This window comes from Lactuca sativa, chromosome 5 (assembly GCF_002870075.4).
Source record: "Lactuca sativa cultivar Salinas chromosome 5, Lsat_Salinas_v11, whole genome shotgun sequence".
Taxonomy (NCBI): domain Eukaryota; kingdom Viridiplantae; phylum Streptophyta; class Magnoliopsida; order Asterales; family Asteraceae; genus Lactuca; species Lactuca sativa.
In genome coordinates, this window is record NC_056627.2 from 324,636,835 (window position 1) to 324,662,800 (window position 25,966).

At 31.1% G+C, this 25,966-nt stretch overlaps 3 protein-coding genes across 4 annotated transcripts; 1 reads left to right on the top strand and 2 right to left on the bottom strand.

Moving 5' to 3' along the window:
- Window positions 1-501: 501 nt before the first annotated feature.
- On the bottom strand, window positions 502-3,089 carry LOC111891721 (uncharacterized). Its single transcript, XM_023887791.1, has 4 exons — window positions 3,031-3,089; window positions 2,250-2,949; window positions 1,103-2,170; window positions 502-996 (listed from the first exon to the last, which is right to left on the bottom strand). Exons 1-4 carry the CDS (start codon window positions 3,087-3,089, stop codon window positions 502-504), a joined length of 2,322 nt encoding a protein of 773 aa, XP_023743559.1.
- A 6,890-nt stretch (window positions 3,090-9,979) lies between these two features.
- On the bottom strand, window positions 9,980-13,236 carry LOC111891716 (exocyst complex component SEC15A). 2 transcript variants are annotated; one of them, XM_023887786.3, is made up of 2 exons: window positions 13,065-13,236; window positions 9,980-12,565 (listed from the first exon to the last, which is right to left on the bottom strand). In XM_023887786.3, exon 2 carries the CDS (start codon window positions 12,531-12,533, stop codon window positions 10,170-10,172), a length of 2,364 nt encoding a protein of 787 aa, XP_023743554.1. In that variant the 5' UTR covers window positions 12,534-12,565; window positions 13,065-13,236; the 3' UTR covers window positions 9,980-10,169. The 2 variants fall into 2 exon arrangements, with proteins under 2 accessions (XP_023743554.1, XP_023743553.1); XM_023887785.3 differs by having other exon boundaries at window positions 9,980-12,549; window positions 13,065-13,235.
- Window positions 13,237-16,239: 3,003 nt separating this feature from the next.
- LOC111891704 (psbP domain-containing protein 6, chloroplastic) lies at window positions 16,240-17,704 on the top strand. Its single transcript, XM_023887774.3, has 3 exons — window positions 16,240-16,654; window positions 16,949-17,265; window positions 17,380-17,704. The coding sequence occupies exons 1-3, from the start codon at window positions 16,354-16,356 to the stop codon at window positions 17,548-17,550; spliced, it is 789 nt and encodes a 262-aa protein (XP_023743542.1). The 5' UTR covers window positions 16,240-16,353; the 3' UTR covers window positions 17,551-17,704.
- The last annotated feature ends 8,262 nt before the right edge of the window (window positions 17,705-25,966 follow it).

Below are 25,966 nucleotides of genomic sequence, written 5' to 3' on the forward strand. Positions count from 1 at the left end.
TATAGCAGTTAGTAATGGCCATAAGCTCGTTATGTATATCTTCTATAGTAGTAGTAGAATGCAGGATTTATGCAATTTAAAGAAACTATTGGAATCGACATTTGGTGCATTAAAATTTGAAAATGCAATGGCTAATGAAAACATATATCTCTAATAAATATAAAAATGAACTTTTTAGGTTTTCATAAAGCTAAAAGATATTAACTCCATTGTGCAATGATGCATATGGGTTTTCACATCTGGACTTAATAAAGGTTCACTGGTCCATGTGAGAAAAAAATGACAAAACTGTTCCTGTGGCAGAAACAAATACATAATGAATTACCAACACAAGTACTGAATTAGTCCCTGTGGCAGAGCAAGATCACAAAAATTTGGTCCAAAAACTATTAAAGTACTAAAATCTTTTTTAATCATTCCAAAAATATAAATTAAAGCATCAAATTATCCATAAAGAAAGCATTAAAGCACTATAGTCTTCTTAAACTAGCAACACACAAATCATGATCTTTTATGTTCTTTCTTCTTGCTAGTCGATGCATCATCAAAACCTTCACGTGCGGGATTTTTGCAAGTCCGTTGCTGGTGTCCATACATACCACAACGATGACATCTATGTCTTTTCTTGGTGGGCTCATCAGGTGGTTTAATTCTATTCTTTTTGGGTCGTCCAGGCGGTCGTTTTATAATTGGTGGGTATATCTTCTCATTCGTCTCTATATGCACCCATTGATCCTTTCCGGGCATCGGAGCAACTTCTAAAGCATATGCTTCTCGAAATTTACCGACTGTGTAATATGTATCAACATATGTTTCCCAATTAGGCTCCCTTTTGAAAGCAATAAAAGCAGCAGCATGCACACACGGAAGGCCTGTGACCTGCCATCTTCGACAACTACATTTTTTCTCATCTAGTATAACCTCCCAACGTTTTCCCTTGTATTTCACTTCTGCTCGATTGTCACTGCTTCTACAAACTTCAAACTCACCTAAGTTCTACATGATAAAATGAAACAAAATAAATATTATTAGGAAATGTTGCCATTCCTTACAATCTTAAATAAAACAAAAATAAACAATACATGAAAGTCGTTGAGCTTGCCTTAGAGGTGTGCTGCAGATAGTCCTTTGCTTTTGAAACTAAATTTCCTGTCCATTTTCTCACAATCCTCCTTTTCTTGTCAAACCGTTTCATGAGCTTTTCTCTAATTGCATCAAGGAGATCAAGTACCGGTTTATAACGTATGTCACCTACCCAAGAGTTAAACGTTTCTGAAATATTGTTGGTAATGTAATCACACTTCACAAGTGTGCCAAACTTGCTTCTACTCCATATCTTATTATGGTTCTCATTCAAATATAAAATTGCATCTTCACTTTTACTAGCAATTTCGTTTAACAATCTGTCATGCTTGCTAACAGAGTAGGTCCTTGCAGCACCCCATAGCTTGGTCATGAAATACTCACCTCGAAAATGCTTCTTGAAGTTGTTATATAAATGTCTTATGCATTCTCTATGCTCAGCATTAGGATAAACTTGTGTAATAGCTGCTCCCAACCCTTTTTGCATGTCAGAGGAGATAACAAGACCGTCAGGTGTACCGATTGCTTTTTGTAGTAACTTGAGAAACCAAGTCCATGATTTAGTATTCTCTGACTCAAGAACACCGTATGCTACTGGAAACATGTGACGGTTACCGTCAATACCTGTGGCAGCAGCAAGGACTCCATTAAACTTCCCTTTCAAGTGACAAGCATCAATCCCAATGTAAGGTCGACATCCAGCAAGAAACCCTTTGGAGCATGCTGTTAGTGATATAAAAAAGCGTTGGAAATGTTTCTTGTCACCAATTGTCTGCAAATCGATCTCCACGACACTTCCGGGGTTTCTCTTTTCAAGCTCCTGTTTGAAATCATATACATTTACGTAAGAGTCATCCCAATTGCCATACATATCCTTATAAGCTTGTTCTCTTCCCCTAAAGACTCTCATATATGGCACGTTAACATTGTAGGTTTGCATTAGCCAAGTTTGTAGGTTGGCAGGAGAGACATCACCATCAGATTTCAACTTGTCCGTTACAACATCACTAATCCATCCTTGAGTTGCATGTTTGTTACCACACTTGTTGCTTCGAGTACAAGAATGAGTTTCTACAAATTTCTTAATCTACACAACACATAAAAACATATAATTACATTAACCAAATAATCGTGTCAACACATGTATTTTTAAATTGCATACTTACTTCAAAAGTAACCCCATCTTGCGTAACAGAAGCATGAATTCTCCACTCACACTTTTTATCTTCACAACATGCCGTAAGTCGTGTCAAATCACTTTTCTCAATGACATACTCAAATTCCTTGATTATTGCATAATGGTTTAATGCTCTTCTAAAAGCAATAACATTGGGAAATTTAGAATTCAGTTTAAAAATTGGACTGCTTCTACTCTGTGCATCAGTTTCACAATCATAATTTAAAAGCTCATATTCGTTATCAGAGCTATGACGACTATGATAACTTTCTTCACTTGGACAATTTGATTCTGAATCATTTTCGTCATCAGATTCATCAATAACCTCATCTTGAATACTAAAAGGATTATATGTTTGCTGTGTAATTTTTTCAGTCGTCGCATAAATTGTGACTTCTTTTTCCTCCTTATACATGCTTAGCATCACCATGAAGTTCTCATCAGAATCAAGTTCAATGAAACATTGCTTTTTTGCATTCTTGTCTACAAAGTTTATCGACAATACAATATCACTGTCTGATGGATAATGTTTTCTCACCTCTTTAACTAGTTGAGTCCGGTTGTATGAGCAAGTGTCTATATAGAGAGACTTTCTAAAGCCAAAACAGTATACTTGCCTACATGAGTTTCTGGCTAATCGAAAGTAGCCTCCATATTTCAGATTAAACTTGTATTTGGATATTACTTGCCTGAGAACAACAGTGAAAAAATCAATTACTAAAATTGAAAAGTAATGTAATGAATCAATTATCTAGTTGGTAAAAACGTACTCAATTATCGGTGAGTGTTCACTGATCTCCCATCTCAGTGTATCAATTTCATCATCCATCGCAGGTAGTCAGATACAACAATCAGTTTACCTGCGATTCTAAGAGGTAGAGGAGAAGATAATCGAAATCAAATGCAGAACCACGATTATTAGAATGCAAAAACTAATCAATCATTTAATTAAACCTAATCGAGAGAAGATGGTTACCCTTTGCGATAAGAAAAGCAACTGCCTTGCCTTGATCGACTGATAGCTGTTCGCGCTAAAGAAGGAATGCAATCACAGCTAACTAAATCGTATTATTCCTGATCAAAATGATTTAATTTCTCTTTAATTTAAGAAAGGGTATTCTGGTCTCATCACATATAAATATGAATTCAGATAAGTTTTTTAATACTAAAATGAGTTTCTTAATAAATAAATATGATTTTGGATATATACGTAATTCTTATTGTTTTGGAATGACGTATACGTAATTTTGAAGTTTGTAAGGATATATACGTAATTATCTAAGTTTTGTAAGGACATATATGAAATTTTCCCTTTTTGTTTTTGTACTCTTTTTAGTTTTTTTAGTTAATGCATTTGTAAAGGGTATTACGTCTCGTTCCTAAGTTTAATAAAAGAAAAGAAGAAAAAAGAAAAGAAAGTCATGAGAGAAAAGAAGAGAAATGAACGGAAAATAAAATTTTCTTTTATATTCCCGAGTTGAAGAAAAGTGGAAGGAAAATGTTTCATTTTGTTCTTACTTTCTAAATCCTCCCAAATCGGAAGGAAAGTTAGAAGGAAAAGTGATCTTCCTATTTCCCTCCACTTCTTTCCACTTTCATCTTTTAATGAAACTCGGGAACACCAATGTCTTTTATTTTCTTCTCATTTCATTTCTTTTCTCTAGTTGAGTTGAACTCGGGAACGGGATGTTAGGGATCTAATCCGACAAGGAGAAGAGACGTGAGAGAAAATAAAAGTTGGAAGTTTTAATAATAGTGAAATTAGAAAATGAAAGTAAAGAGAACATAGGGGTCATGGGCAGATCCAATGTAGAGCCCGGGGTAGCCCGGGATACCCATCAAAAACTTTTTCGGTAGTGTAATTCTTTTTAGCAAAATTTCGTTTTATATAGTGTATATATATATATGTTTCCCTTCACTTATAAACCCAAACAAACATGTGGTCTGTTGGATAAGGCGTTAACATATTGAAGTAGAGGTTTAAGGATCAAATATCCCTCCTTACATGTTCTTTGTTTACCTTTTATTTTTATTTTCCCGGTTATCCTATCTCACATCGCCAAACACATGTAAATTTAGCCAATTTCGTCTATTATATTAACATGTTATCTTCATGCTTCATTTGATATCTACTTTTATTCCCACGTCGATTTAAGTATCAAAAGATACTTCAACTTCATGTTTATATAACATGACTTTAGGTTATGTAAGGATTCGATTAAGGTTTAGGTTTAAAACCGAAACCGAAGTACCTCGAAAAAAAAATTAGGTCATCCGAAATTTTTTTGGGATACCCCTTTACTTTGAACCTGGCTCCGCCACTGATAGAGGTAAATTTGTCTTTTTCAGACACTTAACGTCACTTTTCTAACAGAGTCCATCGTAACCAACAATGAAAAAAAATCAAACTAAGTGGATCATCCATATAAAAATTGTCAGAAGGGTTATTCATGGCACTTTTTGTGAGACCATTTATATAATTTTATGTAATTATTATTAACAACCGGCTAAACAATTAGTGATATAAAAAATTATATGCAAAACTATAAAAATAATTTATGTGGTTTACTAAGAGCCACAAACTGTCTGTTAATTTTTTTTTTTTGACAAACTTAGTCTCTATGGTTTCCAAAACTTGTATGAATGATTTTTCTTGTTGACATCGTTATTGTTCATCTGTTAGTATGAGGGCATTTTGGTTTTTTCAAGCAGCAAGGACTTGGTTTGTAACTATGGATAAACCATAGGGACCATTTATGAAAAAAAAAATTATATTTTATGTTATGAGTTTGTGCCTCTTCCATCCATTTATTTTTTAAAATATCACTTTGAAATTTAAAAAAGGTTATCTTCACCCGTCTATTTTCTAAATTTTTGTGTTTATCCCCGTATTATATACAATTTGATTTTTATTAATAACTTCTGTTCGTTAACCTAAAAAAATTATTTTTATGTGTTTATTTTTATATATTTGTCGGTATAATTTAAGTTGATCAATGTGTCGACTTTAATTTAAAATTTTCTTTCGTTAATTTAAAAAAAAGTTACATGGTTTTTTTGTAGTTTTTTTATATGTTTTTTTGTTGAACTTTATGTACGTTTCTTACGTATGAAACGAATCATATATAATAGCTTTCATTTGTTAATTTTTAAAAAAAAAATTACATCAAAACATAGACAAACTCGAATATAATACATTTTTTAAGCTAACGAACAAATATTATTATATGTGACCTGAATGATACGTGGAATGTACATAAAACTAAGCACAATAATGTTAAATAAATAAATAAATAAAACATCGAAACTTAGACAAACTCAAATACAATACGTTTTTTAAAATAAACAAACAAAAGTTATTATATGTGATACATCTCATACGTTGGAAAAGCACATAAAGTTAAACACAAAAACAGGAAGAAAAAAAACTATGTCGAAACGTAGACAAACTCGAATTTTAACTGTCAAGTTTATAAAAAACCATGTAATCTTTTTTGAAAAAAGTTAATGAAAGAAAGTTCTAAATTAAAATCGAAATGTTGACCATCTTGAATTATACGGACAAATATATAAAAATAAACACGTAAAAATATTTCTTTTAGGTTAACAAACAGAAGTTATAAATAAAAATCAAATTATATATAATACAAAGTTAAATGAAAATTTAGAAAATAGAGAGGTGAAAGTAATATTTTTTAAAGTTCAAAGTGAAGGGTTCAAAAGTGATATTAAAAACTAAAGGGGTGGAAAAGTCACAAATTCATAAGCATAAAATATTTAAAAAAAATACATAAATGGTTCTTATGGTTTACCAATAACCACAAACTCACTCCCTATTATTTGAAAAGACCAAAATATTCTCACACTAACAAATAAACAGTAACTGCGTCAGCAAAAAGAGTCATTCACGCAAGTTTTGAAAACCACAAGGAGCATCTTCATCAAAAAAATTTAACAAGGATTTTGTTTGTAACCTTTGATAAACCACAAGGACTATTTTTGTAGTTTTGTCAAAATTACATACTCCTTTCGTCTCATATTAATAGTTCACTAGGTGTGAGACTCGAGTATTATACGGGTTTATTAAAAATAAAAGTTTGATATCATGTATAAATATTAAATATTAAAAAAATACTTTTACATAAATGTGAACGATAAAATGAATATGTAATTAATTCAATCTATCTGACCTATATTATACAGCATATCGAATTTTTCTTGAAATTTAAGATGTACATGCTTGATAACTTAATGTATAAATATGTTTTGCACAAATCAATCATCTTTTCATGAACAAAAACTAATTATAGTAAAAATAATCAATGAAAATATTTAAAGAATGAACATCAATTAAATTTTGTTTCTTTTTTAATGTAAGCATGATGTTTGTCCAAAGGTTGGACATGAAATTTCTCTAACATATCAGTTAGAAAATTTGTAGCCATTGAAGTAGTAAAATAACATTTTCTAAAAAAAAAACATTCGTCCAAAAAGTAATAATTGTCGTCGCCGCTTTGGTCGGGTGCACACCTAGTACTAATAAAAAAAACTATTAGCATATTTTAAATTAACTTTCGAAATAAATACAAACGAAATAATGAATAAGTAGTTATTGAATCTATACTCATAAAAAAAATTATTGACATAATGTAAATAGTTGTTATGAATCAAAAATTTCAAATATTTCTTTGAAGATGGTGTTCTTTTTCATAATTATTTATAAAATTTGAATAAATAATAAATTTGTTAGAATTCAAATTAAAAGTCCAAAAAAATTAAATGTATGTTTTGAATTCAAATATATCATCAAATACACGACATTAATTGTGTCATTAGAACATCCATTTGAATTCAAATATATTTGTAAATTAATAAACATTTAAATAGAATGAATACTTTACATATATAATAGTAGACTCATTAATTAGTGGTCTTGATTATTGATTAATTATATATACTTATAAAACTAGCATTTTTCCTTGAACCTCATGCATTTGAAACCTCCGTAAAAATTTGCAAACACCTCATGCATTTGAAACCTCCTATTTTAATGAATATCACTCAAAAGTCTCTTAATAATGATTAATAATTCAAAGGTTTTATAACTTATATAATATATTTAATAAACAATTAATGGATACTCTACTATAAAAAGGTCAATCTTTTTTAGTAGACATACAAATACAAATCACATACAAAATTCACAAAGAAAACAAGTTTAAAGTTTTTTTTGTTGGTTTGAGGGATTTGAACAATTTTTCGAGCCCTGTTATTATGTTGAAGTTTTTAATTTGTAAGTTTGTTATATACTAATTATTTTTTTGTATTTTCTTGATTTAAGTATTCTTTTAAGAATATTATTGTATGTTGTGGTTGAAATTTTCATGTAAATTAGATTAGATTCATATGTTACGGAAGGTGATATATATAATATTTAATTAACTATTGTATACATGTTTGTTTGTTTATTTTGATTCAAAACAATAATTAATTAAAAAACATGGATATGTCATATTTTATCCATGTAAGCATTTTTTAAAATGTAAATTGTCTATCTTATCACTTTATAATTTTAGTATATGTTTAACATTATAATTATAATAATGAGTGTTTTTTAAAAGTTTCTTTCACTTATTAATAAGAACAAGTGGTTTTAAAATTAATAAGCAATAATTATAAATAATAAAATCAAATTACATAGATATGTCATATTATCTATGCAGGTCTCTTTTGAAATATAAATTGTCTATCTTATGACTTTATTATTTAGTGTATGTTTCACATTTTAATAATAATATTAAGTGTTTCTTAAAAATCTTCTTTAACTTATTAATAATAAGTGGTTTAAAATTAATGAATAACAATTTTAAATGATAATAACATCAAATTTTAAATTACATTTAGCTATAAATAAATTGTATTATAAATGAACATCATTATTGAAATTAGAAAATAATCGCATAAGTAAAAATATATTTAATCAATAATAATAATTGTTTAAAATAATACTAAATAAATAATTATATTTAATTCTATTAATGAGGAATGTGGGTTGATATCAATGAATATTATTTTTCAAAATAATAGAGATTATATATATATATATATATATATATATATATATATATATATATATATATATATATTAATATAAAAATATTATCTCAAAGTTAATGTCAATAACATAAACATTTTAAACATATATTTTTCAATATTTTAACAATATATTTTTAATCTTCGTTGCGCAACGCGCAGGAATTCATCTAGTAAAAATAATAAAGATACCACATAATGACATGTGAATTTAAATAATTGTAAAATCTCATATAATGATATGTGACAAAAGCATTGAGAAAGTGACAAGTGACAAAAAAAAAAAAAAAAAAAAAACCCTTCATTTATTAGAGATGATGTTTTCTTTTTGGGTTGTCCCAAAATAATAATCTACTTCTAAAAATAATTATGTCTTTTACTATAATACCCGTCATTATTAGTTAAATTACCATGAAATTAAATACAACTACCATGAAATTAAATACAACAAAAGGGTAAAATTGTCATTTCATTTAATAAAATTAATGATAATTAATTTTCCTTAATCTGTGTTGTTTTTGTCTGTGGACAATTATTTTAGAACGAAAGGAGTATAATTTAAACCAAGTGGATCATCCATATAAAAAATTGTCAGAATAATTATTCATAAAAAATTATTAACAACAAAATGTTTGCTTGTTAATTGTTATAAATACTTTTTGGAGTATTAAAGATACCCCAGGCCCAATTCATGGGATTCAAAAACCTTCCCTGAAAATCTGAAATGACAATTCATAATAGGGTCCCGTGTGTAACATCTATGGTATCCCTTTACAAGTTTTTTTTAGTAAGGATGGTTTTAGTCTTATTGGCAAAAAAAAAAACTTGGAACCCCAATGAAAGTTGATTCGTATACAAGTTGTATGTGTGATTATGGACGTTTGCTTATTGAAATGTCGGTAAAAGAGAATTGGAAACAAGAAACAAAAATCAAAGCCATCACCACCATCCTACTCTTGGGAAAGCCAAAGAGATGTGACCAATGCATGCGGTCCCTCCTACTATTCCAAACCCGATTAAGACCTTAGTGTTGGTAACGGAACAACTAGTTTCTTTTTCTTAATTAGGTGGTGTTTGTTTTTTATAAAAAATTTCTTCAAAACATTTATTGTTCTGCGGCACATCACTTTTTGTCCTGCAGCAGTTTGTTTTTCGGAAGTTTTCAGAGCTGAAAACCTCTACCCGTGTGCTGATTGGGGAAACACTTGATTTATATGTATTATTTATTTTATCTTCCTAGTCTTGATTTATCTCCCTTAACTTTAGTTTTGTTTTCCTCACTCTCATCACTTTTACTACTTTTTTTGTTTTTATCGTACTTCCTGAGGGATGGTCCTCTTTACTGAAAAAAAAAAAAAAAAAAAAAATTCTAACATAAATCTATTTTGTAATAAGGGGTCAAGTTATAGTGGTTTTTTTACTTCAATAATAAAAAAAAAAAACAGTCCGTTTAGGTATTAACCAATCTTTTCAAAATAATGGACAATTCAGGAAGTTATTGCTATGCATCCACTTAAGTCACGTTTTATAGATATAAGCAAAAAAAAATGTATATATAGAGAAAGATAGAGGAGATGTACCAAAATTATGGATCTATAAGTGTTGGTGTACTTATGCCATCAGAGCTTTAAGAATACTTCATCATTATTAGTAAAAATGTAGAATAAGAACAGATAGAGGTAGAACATAGGATGAACTAGATAATTAGACAAGTAATTTATCGTCCATAAAAACATATTAAAAAAAAAAAAGAATAAACAAAAGAAAAACGGGCTTATTCTACTACACTCCAAGCAAAACTTTTGAAATATTTCTCTCAATTGAAATCCTTCAATCTTCTTTTTAACACGTCCATTGACTTCATACGATTACTCTGTTTAGCACCTCTCTTAGAAAGGCTCCCAAACAAACCATCAGGTGAATCTTTATACTTCTCACAAATAATCGCCAGTTTCTTGTAATCCAATGAGTTGTAATTCCTCATTCGTATCACTGGATTCATAAAGTTCTCAGGTTGACTACTCAACAAAAGATTTATCAATTGTCTCATTTCCAACAAACACCCTCTAAAACTACCTTCTTTATAAATCTCACTTAATCCAGTACTATGAAACCTCTCATCTGCAAACTCCTCCAAAGTTTTAAAATCATTATTAATCCCCATCACACAATTCGCAGTGAACCTCTTTAAAGAATCACTAAGAAGCGTGTTCACAAAACAATTGTTAATATGCTCAAGGGCCCCACTCCCAATTTTATACATAACATCCAAAGGTAAAACCTGCTGAGCTGTCGACAAAAGCGTATCAAGATACATAACAACCTCATTCATATACTCGCTTTTATGTTGCGCCACGTCATCGATAATCCAATTAACTTTCTCCATAAGCGACAAATACTCGGTCAACTTATGGTTGACCAAGTTCACAAGAGCAACATAAGATTTCTCCCTTGTATTTTTCAAAACATTTTTTGCATTTAAAGTAGTTTGAGGCCTTGCAATCATTCGAGTAGGAACCCCACATTGTTTAGCTGCAGTTTGAAGAAAATAATCACATGCTCTTTCAAGAAACGATATATTAGCAGCAATCTGCATAGCTTGAGAAACTCCAGTGTTACTACTTTTAATGGTGGAAAGTATGACATCATTCAACACATCAATCAACAACTTGTCAAGATACTTTCTTGCAAAGTCAAAGAAATTGGTTTGACCACCATACGACAAGTAATTAACCGAATCTTTTATAAAAGATCTGATTATTCGACAACAATCAGGGACCATAGATGAAAAAGGCGCCACATAAGGAAACCCTGGCATTATCTCAGATGTCTGAAGATGAAAACAAAGAACATTAGTTGAATATTCAGACTCCTTCAAAACCATTTGTTTACAATCATCATCATTAACTGCATCTTTGATCTGTTGTCGACATTCCACCAAAAGAAGTTCGTGATATTTATCACGTGAATTAGTCGAAGCATCGAGAATATACCCGACATCATAACCATATTGTCTGAGAGTTGCACCAAGAAGGGTAACATAGTCTTTTACCAAAAGAAGATGACTTGCAGTGTCCATATGAGAAAACTGATACTCCAAATTTTCAGTCACTTTCGATACAGCTGTTTCCCACATTGCTTGAACTTGACTAGGTGATAACAAATCGCCAGCTGTCCTAAGAACACGATCCTCAACGATGAAATAGCCTGCGATTTGTGCTAAATAAGTTTGGTGGGATGAAAGAAAGTGTTGTACAGATGAGACTTGAAGATCTGAATTGAGTTGCAACATTCGGTTTTTGAAATAGTATTCACGAAACTGATCACGGATTCCAAGACACACATGGATGTAATACGCGCGATATAAAGGCATAAGATTGATCTTCAAAACAGAATTATCATCAATTTCTTCAACATCTAATGAATAAGTGAAATCTCCAAGACCTAAACAGCTTTCTTCTTCTGCTTTCTTTTGTCTTGCAAGCATGTCTTCGTTTCTTTGACGTGAAGAAGAAGCAAATCCAATTGCTTTTTGACCGATTTCTTTAGAGGTCCCACGAATATGAACAAGCCATTCGTTGATTTCGCCACATACTTTTTTCTCAATGTGGTTTTTGATAACTGGGACTCGTTTTTCCACTAGGTTTTTGAGCGTTTTAACAGGGATTACCTTCATGTAATTTTCCTCTATCTGATGAATGGCTTTCAGAGCAGGGTAAAACTGTCCATCAGCTACGTATTTGTTACACTTTATACAAAGATCCAACACTTCAACGCACATTCGTGACATTTTAACAGCTTCTGTAACATTCTTTTTGATGGAATAAGATTCAAGAAGGTCTTCAAGTCTTAAAAGTAATGCGCTTCCTATTTCTTGTAACCTGAAATTATCACTTGCAAGCTCGCTTTTTAACTCCTCTGCATCAACGAGGACACCACGAAGCTCATCAACTGCAACAATGAATTCTTCATAGTGGAGCTTACAGAGTTCTTCAATCTCAACTTCTTTCTTTTTCACAACGTGTTTTAGTTGGAGAACAAGAGTTTCAGGCTTTCCCATCTCAAATGAATGCCTTACCATTGGTGCTAAATCCTCACCATTGCCTATCAATGTCATGAGGATTGAATCTTCAACTGTTTCCCCATTTTCTGTAACGTTTCTTGATTTTTTTGCGTTCATTGTTACACTCAACACCCTGCAGAAATATGAATCTGTGAAAATGATGACGAAAAGAAAACCAATAATGTTAATTAACTAAAAGTAGAAGACAATGAACTAAAACTGTTAAACAGTTCGCTATATATTTAAACCAAGACACTCAAATATGGAATCAGTGACCTTTGGTACGCATGAACGTCTCAAAATGATATTCAGTCATTAATTCAAACGCTTTCCACTGTTATTGAAAGCAAATCAAGCAAAGATGGAAACCTAATACAAATACTAACTCAACAATTTTACGTCTTCAGAGATTTTCAGACGCTTCATAACGTACAAATAATAAGAAACAAAATCAGCAAATCCAATAGCAAGAACAGAACGAAATCATGAACTGAAATGAGTACGCCAGCGAATCTGATATCACCATCACAGAAGTGAGAAATTTGTAAATTTAGTAAACCTAAATGCGGTCTACATTGACGAATACGTTAAATCATTAACGGAAACCTCAAGAGACTCGAAAAGATTGATTGAAATGGAGGAACTTACCGCAAATTGTTGTGTTGATCGAGAAAAGAAAATTCGTTCGATTGAGAAACAATTTCAAACAACCAAAACCTCCTACAGGACGATGATCACAATATTCGCCCTTGGAAATGCCCGCTGTGTTTGAACCTTTACCATTTTCTGGTGTTCATTGTTTTTAGGGCAAACTACAAAAATTCCCCCTGTTTGCTTCCCTTTTTAAATTACAAATATTTGTTTAATTTTACAAAGTTTTTTTTTTAGGAAAATATTCAAGTTTAATTTACTTTAACCAAAGGGTTTCTAAGTCTAAATGTCTAAGAGTATTCGGTGTGTATTGGGTGTTGTCCCAATATTTTCATCGATTTGACAAGAAAGTCCTAAACTTTATTTTTTTGACAGTAAAGTCCAAATTACCGGCAGTTTTTGACACTTTTACCCTTTTTCCCCGGTTAGCCGGTAATTAGGACTTTTTTGTCAACCAAATAAAGTTTAGGACTTTCTTGTCAAATCGTCAATTAGGACTTTACTGTCAAAAAAAAATAAACTTTAGGACTTTTTTGTCAAATCGTTCAAAATATTGGGACTTTAGTGAATATATAATTTTTTTTGTTAGAAATTTAATGGTATGATACTCTTTAAGCATAAGAGTTATTGAAACATTCTCTAATCAGCTAGATCCTATTGAAATCCTTTACGTTTGCTTCTTGTTAAATCGTTTTTTTAATCTCAACAAACCGACATTGAAAAAAATTGAGATAATCAAGAAAGAAAGAAAGAACCAGGGTTGTGTTGGCTTTTTGTAGTCTCAAAAATGGAGAAATTAGAAACCTAAAAAAACGAAATTACCCTAGCTTTATACAAACACAAACAACACATGCCTAGTCAAAAGGGTGTGAATGTGGAGAAGGGAAAGAAGGGCAATTTCGTTTTTTCGGTTTCTTATTTCTCCATTTTTGAGACTGCAAAAAGCCAACACAACCCTGATTCTTTCTTTCTTTCTTGATTATCTCAATTTTTTTCAATGTCGGTTTGTTGAGATTAAAAAAACGATTTAACAAGAAGCAAACGTAAAGGATTTCAATAGGATCTAGCTGATTAGAGAATGTTTCAATAACTCTTATGCTTAAAGAGTATCATACCATTAAATTTCTAACAAAAAAAATTATATATTCACTAAAGTCCCAATATTTTGAACGATTTGACAAAAAAGTCCTAAAGTTTATTTTTTTTGACAGTAAAGTCCTAATTGACGATTTGACAAGAAAGTCCTAAACTTTATTTGGTTGACAAAAAAGTCCTAATTACCGGCTAACCGGGGAAAAAGGGTAAAAGTGTCAAAAACTGCCGGTAATTTGGACTTTACTGTCAAAAAAATAAAGTTTAGGACTTTCTTGTCAAATCGATGAAAATATTAGGACTTTACTGTATATATCCCCTTTTTAAATTACAAATATTTGTTTAATTTTACAAAGTTTTTTTTTAGGAAAATATTCAAGTTTAATTTACTTTAACCAAAGGGTTTCTAAGTCTAAATGTCTAAGAGTATTCGGTGTGTATTGGGTGTTGTCCTTTTTGAACGGAACAATTTAGAAGTAGTGTAATATTAATATTTGTCGATTAAAAAAAATAAAATAAAAAAAAGTCTAATTTACTTTACAAAAGTTTATAAATTTTTTCATTAACTTTTATTCAACAAAAAGTTATTATCATCCAACTTTTTTTTATCCAACATATTCTAGAAAATTGAAAAACTTCATCTATAAAATTAGTAATATAGGTTGCACTTTTACTTTTATTTTAGGGGTCTTGTATGATAATGAATTATCATTTTCATATATATATTTTGGGGGTGTTTAGCTTAACTTTTTACAATCTAAAATTTCTTTTTAGAAAAATTACAAAAAGTCAGGATTTCATGACTTTTCCAAAAAGTTTATTTTTCTTACGTAAAAACTTCAAAAATAGCTTTTAAAACTAATTTTGCCAAACATCTTTTGCTTTTTTTTCTTCTCCAAAAATGATTTTTGGCTGTGAAAAGTTAAGCCAAACACCCCCTTAGCATATTTTTTGATAAAATTTACCATTAAACTCATATTTATTGTTTAAGAAATATCATTTTGACCAACTATTGTAGATCAAGTCAGTTTATCTATTTAATAAAAATCATTAAAATCATATTTTTTTTAAAAAAAACATCATTACACTCACAGTTTTGTACATGTTTTATCATTAAACTAACTTTTGTACACATTTATTCACTTTTAACTTTTCCGATCATCATCAAATTTTCAGTTATTTTCTTTGACCAACACGACAAGATATACATACACCCACACATATATCATCGGAAAACATAAACATTGTCGGAGAGCCCTAAATAGACCACAATGAAGCTTCACAATCATACTTACCCCTCGTATGTTTGGTCGAAACTACCAAAGACAACAACATTGTTTCTCTCTCACTTACTCATGTTTTTTATATGCATCACACATAAAATATTCAAGAGTCTACCTTTTACAAACTTCATTGAGATCCATAGAAGAATTAGATTGAGATTCAATCGCTCTCTGATTCACTGTGTACCGACGAACCTAATAGGAAAACCAATCATTGCAAAACCATAACTTGATTGTTCTTTGTCGGATAATAGGAGAAGATGTTTGTTGTTGGAGGTGGATAATGGTGGTGAGAGTGGATGGTGATGGCCGAAGATGATGATCGATGCATAGTTGAATATTGTTGATCGTATACTCATTTGGTCCGCTATTAAAAGAAAAAGCACGCATCTACTCCCTCTATTAATATCTCTCCACAAGAACGATTCGATCGAGTCCCGAGAGAAACAGACACGACTTAACTAAAACGTTCATCTGGCCATCCTTCCGCATCATCATATGGCGATAAAAAATACGAGGATATCCTGATTGATTGAGGAAGATTTGTACACTGTATAAAAAATAGAGTAAATTGTACATAAAAAAAAAAAAAAAAAAAAAAAAAAAAAAAAAAAGATTAACCTGTAATATTCGATGGACGATGATAATAATAGATTCTAAAGAACTAAAAATTTAATGATAAGTTATATACGAAATAAATAATTAAATATATACAAAAAAATAATACTTACTAACCTAAAAAGTCGTTCTCCTTTTATTTTTACAAAAACTTCAAATAGAAAACTTTGTATTTTGCCTAAATTTTCAATCCCAATAATACGAACGGGTGGCGATCCAGAGAACGACCATTAAAAAACCTCATCCAAAACCTGATTAAAGCGGGAGACCTCTCTCTCGAGCTCTCTTCAACCATGGCTTCCGCTTCGGTTTCATCACTATCCTCCATTTTCTCTTCTGCAAAACCTATTTCTTCTAACAAACCTACACTAATAGACTCTCCATCATTTCATCAATATCCTGCGAGAAGACAATTCCTCAAAGGATTGTCTCTGTTAGTACCATTAACCACCATAATCCCGTTGCATTCACCTTCACCTTCTCAGGCCAAAACCAAAGAGATAGAGGTTGGCACCTATCTACCGCAGTCGACTTCTGATCCTAATTTCGTTCTCTTTCAAGCCTCTTCTAAAGACACTCCAGCTCTTCGTGCAGGTAAAATTTCAGTTCTTGATTGCGATTTTAACCTTATCAACCTCTAATCTGAATGAAAATGTATATATTATATCCAATCTTCGAAATATTTATGATCAGATACCTTTACATGTAGTAGTTATCATTTTTTAGTTGTTGATTTTCTATTTAAGATAACCAATTAGACGCCCCTATTTTTGGGACTAGAATGTATAATAAGAATCATCTTGAATGTTATCTACTATAATCTTTATTTTAAGATTTGTAGCTTCTGCATTTCTATTATAGTAAAATTTTGATTTTAGTTGTGCGCAGGAAATGTTCAGCCATACCAGTTTGTCCTTCCACCAACTTGGAAACAATTGCGAATTGCTAACATACTTTCTGGAAACTACTGTCAACCCAAATGTGCAGAACCTTGGATAGAGGTGAAATTTGAAAATGAAAAACAGGGTAAAGTTCAAGTAGTGGCTTCACCTTTGGTGCGTTTGACCAACAAACCAAACGCAACAATCGAAGATATTGGGAGCCCTGAAAGAGTTATTGCCTCTCTTGGCCAGTTTGTTACTGGAAATAGTTATGACTCAGATGAACTACTTGAAACTTCTATTGAGAAGATCGGAGATCAAACGGTACAATCTGTTCTGTCATGTTCTGTACTGTCATGTTTTGTACTGTCTTGTTCTGTCATCTTCTGTACTGTCTTGTTCTGTTCTGTCTGTGTAACACTGTTGTTATATTTGCAGTATTATAGGTATGTGTTGGAGACTCCATTTGCATTGACTGGTTCACACAACATTGCAAAGGCTACAGCAAAGGGAAACACTGTGATCTTATTTGTGGCTAGTGCTAGTGATAAACAGTGGCCAACTTCTCAAAAGACTTTGAAAGCTATAGTAGATTCCTTCCATGTCTAATCCTTTTTTCTACATGTAATTATATCCTAATATCCATCTGGTCTTCCTTGATTCTTTTGTTTACATGGTATAACCATAGACTTTTTTGTATAAAAAACATTTTGTGTGCTTAAATAATAGAGCCAAATAATGGGAGCAAGTTGTGTTGCCTGAATTTGTTTTGTGAATGTTTGTGTGGATTCTAAGCTTTGCTACTCGAATCTAAGTTTAGTATTGTAAGCTATGTATGCGTGTTTCTTTTTTTGACTTAATGCAGAAAGAACGATTCAATAAAGAGATATGTGAGTTAATGGAGTTTGTTCTGTCATCCACTTGGAAGAAAAAAAAAAGAAGAAAACTAATTAGAGTGCAATAGAAATTCGAAAGACATTAAATAATTAATCAAGTAATAAACTTATATATAGGTTACAAAAATAATATTGTATTAAGATACAATACCAAAGAAATGGTATGTTGTCAAAACATTTAATTCTTTCTTGTGAAAACAACATGGCTTCTACTTCTTGGAAAGTTAACACGATTAATTTTGAAATCATCACTTCCACCAAATTGACAACCTTCATCTTCATCAATCTTCCCCATAATACCAACTCTCCGACTATGCAACCCGTTATTCATTCGGGTCGACCCATGATCTAACCCTTTTTGCCTTAAGAACTCAGACTCAACCTTTTTAGCCAGACCCCTTTGTGAGGCAATTCTCATTAACTCTACTAGATCCTTATCACCACTACTCAATCTACTTGAGCTCACACTAAAGCTTCTAGGCAAAGTGGCGACATTGACTCCCGTTGACTCTAATTGGTTGGCCCATTTAGACATCATTTTCACATAAAAATCTCCAATTTTGTTAAAAAATCTCAATGGGGAACAAGACCATTGTCTATTCTTGTTTTCTTTGCTAATGGTCACCTTCATCTTAGAGGGGAAGTGTTGTGAATATTGAAGTTGTGTAGGATGATGAATGCTTAAAATGAAATAATATATATATTGTGTTTTTTCTTAGAGTGCTGCCCTTTGTTTTGTGTAAATGCTGTATTGGGCATCTTGGACTCGATTAATAGATCCGTTTGGAAACTAAAAAAACATAGTCCTAATGAATCTAATCTAAGATCTTTAAATTGTCGTCTATTAATGACTTAAAACAAGGCAAAATTGAAGTTTAGTTGATTCTTGTGTTGTATTTACTTATTTGTGCCTATATGACTTATGCAGGCCATTTCTTCTATGTCTTTTACTCTTTGGCCCATTGCCACATCATAACAAAGTTGGTTAGTTAAGGGTATGTATTGTAGTCTGTAGGATAAAATAATAATAGATCATCAGTGGATGACCAATTAATATTTAACCGACTTTTAAGTTTCATTGTTATAGCTTATAGGTTCAACTTTCAAGGCCCCTTTTCTTTATTTTTATTTGTTTTTCTTTTCATTAAGTCCATAATTGATAAAATACACTGAATTTATAATGATATGTGTATGAATAAAATATTATACGTGGATAAAATGTTATATACAGAGAAACTATTGTACGCGGATAAAACGTTATATACAGAAAAAATATTTATTTTTAAACCTATGTAAGTCTGAACATTAATAAATGATTATTTTATTTTTCTATTTAGAAGAATCAAATAACAAATGACTGTTTGTTTAGTAATTAGGATAAAGTAGAAATTTGTATATGACCGTATCAATAAATGTTTCGAAAGTTTTTTTTTTTTTAAAGAAAAAAAAAATGGGATGAGTAGTAAATTAAATTGAATATAATATTAAAGTAAATTCAGATGATATTATAGAATACGAATATTCGTTACAATCGATTAGCAATTTCATGATGCACAACCTATAAGTCACTTATGAAATTATGTACTATAAGTTCTACAAAACAAGTAATGACCATATTATTTTCCAATGAAAATGGACAATGAGACATTTGCTTTAATATTTAAAATATTGTTGTCAAGACACTTTGAACTCCTTCAATACCATTTCTTAGTTGTGCATGTACGTGATTGGATTTTTCTTCTTTAGTTAGAGCATGTCGATGTCGAAATTGACTAACCAATACTTGATGTTTGATGTTACAGCACTTGATGTTACGATACTGAGATAAAATCCACAATATGCAACACCAAAAATATAACATTTATATGCAATCTATGAGTGTTGGTATATTACAGTATTATTAAATATACAAATCAAAAAATCAAAATAAAGCTTGAAAACAATACATACTCGGGAGAGGAAACAAAAAGCCTAAACATGGATTAGGCTGCACGGTTTCGTAACCCAATTACCGGCGGTATCCAACGTGACATAATTCACCGTCGGCGGACGGCGGGCCATGAGCTCATTTTTACCACCGATGAAATATCGGCGGTGGGTTTCTACGGGTGCGAAGATTTGAATTTTTGACCGTTTGGGGGAAAGGAACGATGCCAAACGGTTGACAACAGCTATTTGGCAAATTTTCCCTTTTTTTTAAAAAAAAACAATCTACTATATACACAATTCATTTTTCCAAAATTTAACCACACTATACATTCTCTACAAAAAAATTTCTTTGAAAATGTCTTCCAACAATCCAAACTCTTCCAAGCAGAATGCTTCAAACCAAAATGTTAACAACTCTTTCGTACTTTTTGGCTACGATCCATCATCACCACCACCTTACCGACCACAAATGGGTGGTGTTCCTAACTATTATTCATAATTCCAAATGCCCCAACAATTCCAAATCCAATCTCAACCACAAACCCAACCATCTCAAACCCAATTTCTATCCCAACCGTCTTTCACACCTTCAACCGAAATTGTTTCTGATTCCGAACAACAACAAGAACAACCTCAACAACAAAAGAAAGGGAAGGCCGATCCGAGAAGATGGGCACAAAAAGAAGAAGTTGAGTTAGCAAAGGCATGGGTTGACATATCAGAAGATGGTGGCACGGGAAATGGTCAAAATCGTGATCAATTTTGGTTACGTATCACGAAGCGATTTTGTAAGGGAATGGGTCGAAATCCAGATTATCGGACCTTCGACCAATGTAACTCGAAACAGAATCTTATGAACAAACTTGTCACACATTGGAATGAAATTTACACAAACTTTGAAAAGCAATGGGCTAGCGGAGAAAATGAAGCGGGTTTGTTGAAAAAAACACATGCTGCATTCCAAGATGATATGTTAAAGCCTTTTAAGTTTATTCATGTGTAGGAAGTTGTCAAAAGAAGCATTAGGTAGAGGGAACTTGCAACACATGAAGAAATTGCTAATCAGCCAAAAAGAAGTCGGACATCTTCATATTCGAGCTCACAACAAGTTTCATCGGATAGTCACGTAGGTGTTAATCTTAAAGATGATAACGACGGCATCGAAGAAATATGCTCGCCTCCTCCTCCAATGGGAAGGGACAAAACAAAAGCTCGAGCAAAAGGAAAAGAGAAAGCGACATCTTCAAATTCGTCAGTCAGAACCGAGCAGTCAGCTAGATCAGAAGAAATGATGACACAAATGGCACAATTGAATTCAACTTTGGAGAGACATATGGCTGAAACCGTCCGACTCACAGAATATTCGTTGCTAATACAAGATGTGAGACACCTCGACACCAAAGATCAAGAGGTGGCTAAAACGTTGAAGCAGTTGATTCGCGAAAAGTAGAAGTTAAACCACAAATGAAATTCCGATGTTATGTCTTTTTCTAGTTTTTTTATATTTTTAATTTTTCACTTCATTTTTTTAGGTTTTTAATATAACTTTTAATTTCATGTAAAAAAAATAATAAAAAAAAAAAAAAAAAAAAAAAAAAAAAAAAACCCTCATAGGTAAACCATTTACCACTCCAATCCGTAGGTGAAAATTGTAAAAACTGTGAAAGTCGACTAGATGACATCTTTTTACTATTGGTAAAAAAGACACCACACCCCTTAGCCCTAAGTACGACTTTCATTAGTATTTTATAATCGATCAAAAGTAAATATCATTATAAAATCACACATCCCAAAACATTTTCATAGCATTGGCCACCTTATTATCCTCAATAAACTGTTTGTTCATTATATGAGAAGCTGGGCAGCACTTATGCACGAGAGTTCCGTCCAAGGCAATATTGCTCCTTTATTTAAAGTATTGAAGTATAAAAAAAAATCTCGTTAAAATGCTAGTAACTACAAACTATATGAATCAACAATGCCAAAAATATTTATCTCAAATGTTTTGGTGGTCATACATATTTTGGATTGCATCAAGTGATGGCCCTACAACTCCTTTTGAGATTTCCATTATTCTGGGTAAAACTTCATGAAACAATTATATATATACGGTTTTTGTTGAATGTTAAAACCTCCGTTTCACCATCTTTTCCTCGACGGTTATATGCATACTCTCTTGGCTCTTGCAACTAGTTTTTTTTGTTTGAAATGGTTGCATAATAAAACTCATGCATCACGAGAGAAACATGTCTGATTAATTCTTGAAAATACAACATCAATTTAATGAAATGGATCTAATTCTCTCCTATTGTGTCTTTAATCCGGACACATGTCAAAGTATCAGTTAGACATGGAAAGCCTAGTGAGAATATTCAGAGATTGACGTTTCTACAGTAAGTAATGATGACAATCACTTCCGCTTAAATCAAACCTCTAAAATGAATTCAAAACAATCAAAGTTCCAAAATTTTCAATAGTTCAAAGTGTAAGGTGCTATAAATCCATAATCCAAAATCAAAAGGTATATAAACCCATAATCCAAAGTCAAAAGATATATGAATCTATAATTCTAAGTCAAAGGTATATGAAGCCATAATCCAAAGTAAAGTTCCAAGATAATCAAATAATTCAACAAATGGTTAGCTAAGTAAGCCAACAAAAGGTTAGAATTGTTTAATGCATGATAATACTATTTTAAAAATGATAGTATTTTGTAAAAACAAAAAAAAAAATGTTACTCATTTATAGTATTAACGAGACTATTTTTAAAGAGTAGGGATGAATATGGTTTGGTTTTGTTTAAAACCGAAAAAATGGTGTCCTACTCCAAAAATTATTTTCTTCGATTATTTTCAGTTTTGATTTATGGGTTTGCTTTTGGTTTTCCGATTTTCAGTTGCATGGACTTGTTAGAATTCAAATTCATGAAATTGGAGTGCAGCGAAACTCAAAAGAAACCACTAATAATTAATTAAGTAATAAATTTTTATATGATACAAAAATAATATCGTATTAAGATTCAATATCATTCTCGTATTAAGATACAATATGATTTGGTTTCAAAACCAAAAACGAACTACCAAACCTAAAATCTTGTTTTCAACTTTTCATAAAACATAAAAACCAAAACATGTGTTTTAAGTTAAGATTTTTCGTTTTTTTTTTTTTTCCATTTTTTCTGGTTTACATTTTTTTTTTTTGCACACCCTACCAAATAAATTGTGTTCACACGTATTATCCATGTTGTTTGTCATATCTAGGGGGTGTTTGGCTTAGCTTTTCAAACACCAAAAGTCCTTTTTGGAAAAGTTACAAAAAGTCTGGATTTCTTGACTTTTCCAAAAAGTTCATTTTCCTTATGTAAAAACTTTAAAAGTAGCTTCTAAAAGTAGTTTGTCAAACATCTTTTGCTTTTTTTTCTTATCCAAAAAGGACTTTTGGCTTTGAAAAGCTAAGTCAAACACCCCCCTAGAACATCCCATTATTTCGTGTTAAAACAATTTGGCTTCTACTTCTTGCAAAATTAACACCGTTAATTTTAAAATGATTGCCCCCACCAAAATCAAAACTTTCATCTTCCTCGATCTTCCCCATAACACCAACACTTCGACTATGCAACCCATCATTCATTCGGGTCGACCCATGTGCTAACCCTTTTCGCCTTAAAAACTCACACTCGACCTTTTTAGTCAGACCCCTTCGTGAGACAATTCTCATTAACTCTACTAGATCCTGGTCACCACTACTCAATCTACTTGAGCTCACACTAAAGCTTCTGGGCAAAGTGGTGACATTGACTCCCGTTGACTCTAATTGGCTGGCCCATTTTGACATGATTTTCACATAAAAATCTCCAAATTTGTTAAAAAATCTCATCGGGGAAGAAAAGCATCTCTTGTTTTTGTTCTTGCTTTCTTTGCTAACTGTCACCTTCATCTTACAAATGCGAATCGTTTTTTTTAAGTTGGAGGGGAAGTGTGTTGTGAAGATTGAAGTTGTGTAGGATGATGAATGGTTAAAATGAGATTATATATTGTGTGTGTTTTTTAACGAGTGTGGTTGACCTAAAACAGGCAACATCTAGCATCTTTGACTATATTGGTCATCTGTTATTGACTTAAAGAAGACAAAATTGTAGTTTAGTTGATTCTTGTGGTGTATTTACTATTTTACTTATTTGCATTTAATCATTTATATGACTCATGCAGACCATTTTCATGTCCTTTTACGCTTTGGCCCAACATAGAAAAGTTGGTTAACGGTATCTAGCTACCAGAGAGGAATAATAGATTATTTTCAAATGGCTTAAAAACCCAACTAAGAATATATTTTTGACAAATTTTTACATAAAGAAAAACAACAGTTTTTGGTTCCAAATAAAAGTTACAGTCAACAGCTTACAATTATCAGTATCAACTAATTTTTCAGACATACTTGTATTATGTCGTTTTTCTAAATATTACAACAATGACATTGTCCTTTCTGGACCCGTTCATTTTTCTATGAGTAGTTAAGATTACTTCTCAACTTTTTTTGTGTGGTTATGATTTGAACCTCTCTTCACTGTCAAATATAATCAATTGGGTTTTAGTAATGACAATGATTAAAATATATTACTTTAAGTTTTTAACACAAGTATCATAAAGGAAATTGTAAGCTTTTATGATACGATTAAGATTAATTTATAGGGATAACGTAATACGCAAGATGTAACCAGAATGGTGAGACATTTTAATGATACATCGATCGCACAAACTCTGTAATAATTATACTTTAGATATATATAAAAAAATGGAAATGCAAGTTTATCTCACAAAACTTCATTTACTTTATTGATATTATAGAATGAAATTGATTTTTACTGTTGGCTGTACAATGTACTAATTAATTATAACTTTTATGAATCTCTATGTTAATAAATTGGTGAAGTATTTAAATAATAATAATTTACAAATGATGAACAACAACTTCATAATTTTTTTGTTCATTAAGTTAACAGTTATAATAGGTGTGGTGTTTAAGAATATAGAAGAGCTTTTAATAAAAAAAAATAAAAATAAAAATAAAAAAAAAATAATAATAATAATAATAATAATAATAATAATTGATTTTCTTAAAAAAACTGTTATGAATCGTTAGTTTAACTAAAATTAAAAAATAAACTTTAATAAATATAAAAATAAGACTTTTCTTAGCATCTATCGATAATATTGGCTTTTATGGAATTTTCTCCTTGATTTTATTTTAATATTATAAAACGTTTTCGGGTAAACACAATATATAATCACAAAAATTAAGTTTGATTTTTATAGCCCAGCCCCCTTCACGACTAAAAACCAGTTAGATTATGACTTTAAGTGATTAAAATTATTAATTTATTATTATTATATAAATATATTAAATAATAGTTATTAGTTATTACGACTATATTGTAGCTCAAACTCGAGCTCGAGATCCAGATCTTTTGTAAGACCTTACTTTAATTTGAAAATAAAATATTAAACGAGTCGCCCTATTGCATTGCATGATTTATTATTTTATATATTTTTATTATAGAAAGCAAAAAAGGAGAATGCTATTGATGGGGTGAGGTGGTGGCCTTGCTTTGGTAGGAAGCTAATTAGCTAAATGCTCACTTCAAATTTCAAACCTGACGTGAAGCAAGGGGCTGTTGAAAGTTTCTAAAGATAATACATTTGTTTGATTTACTACAAAAGTCTAACAATAAAATAAAAAGAGTAAATTACACAAATGTTCATTGTAGTTTGGGCATCTACACGTTTAGTTCATAATTTTTTTGTTTCGTTCAGATAGTCCATAGCGTTATACTTATGTTATGGTATTGTTTTTTACATATTTAAAATGACTATTTTACCCTTATCACATTTTTGTTTTTATTATTATACTACCATTAAATAGAAATGACACTTAATACTCATCGTCCATTCCTTTTAACGGTTTAACCCCACACCATCTATTCACAACTCCTATCACGCTCCCTGACTCATTGTCACCGTCTTTGCCACCTTCCTTGTCAGCTATCCGCCTTCCTTGTTGGGTTGTAAACCTTTACATATAAATAAAAAACGACATTAGGGCTTTGAAGATTTTTAGTTCGTATTTATATATTTGATTTTCATTTTTGGATATGTAGGTTTTTATTTTTGTATATGGGTTTCTATTTGTTTGATGGGTGTCAT

What these genes read in the sequence shown, in the direction of transcription:
- LOC111891721 (XM_023887791.1), bottom strand. Translation starts at nt 3,089, where the DNA reads ATGGATGATGAAATTGATACACTGAGATGGGAGATCAGTGAACACTCA. An exon ending in GAACACTCACCGATAATTGA is followed by an intron (nt 2,950 to 3,030) that starts GTACGTTTTTAC and finishes TGTTGTTCTCAG; the next exon opens with GCAAGTAATATCCAAATACA. An exon ending in AAGATGGGGTTACTTTTGAA is followed by an intron (nt 2,171 to 2,249) that starts GTAAGTATGCAA and finishes TGTGTTGTGTAG; the next exon opens with ATTAAGAAATTTGTAGAAAC.
- LOC111891716 (XM_023887786.3), bottom strand. Translation starts at nt 12,533, where the DNA reads ATGAACGCAAAAAAATCAAGAAACGTTACAGAAAATGGGGAAACAGTT.
- LOC111891704 (XM_023887774.3), top strand. Translation starts at nt 16,354, where the DNA reads ATGGCTTCCGCTTCGGTTTCATCACTATCCTCCATTTTCTCTTCTGCA. An exon ending in CACTCCAGCTCTTCGTGCAG is followed by an intron (nt 16,655 to 16,948) that starts GTAAAATTTCAG and finishes AGTTGTGCGCAG; the next exon opens with GAAATGTTCAGCCATACCAG. An exon ending in AGAAGATCGGAGATCAAACG is followed by an intron (nt 17,266 to 17,379) that starts GTACAATCTGTT and finishes TTATATTTGCAG; the next exon opens with TATTATAGGTATGTGTTGGA.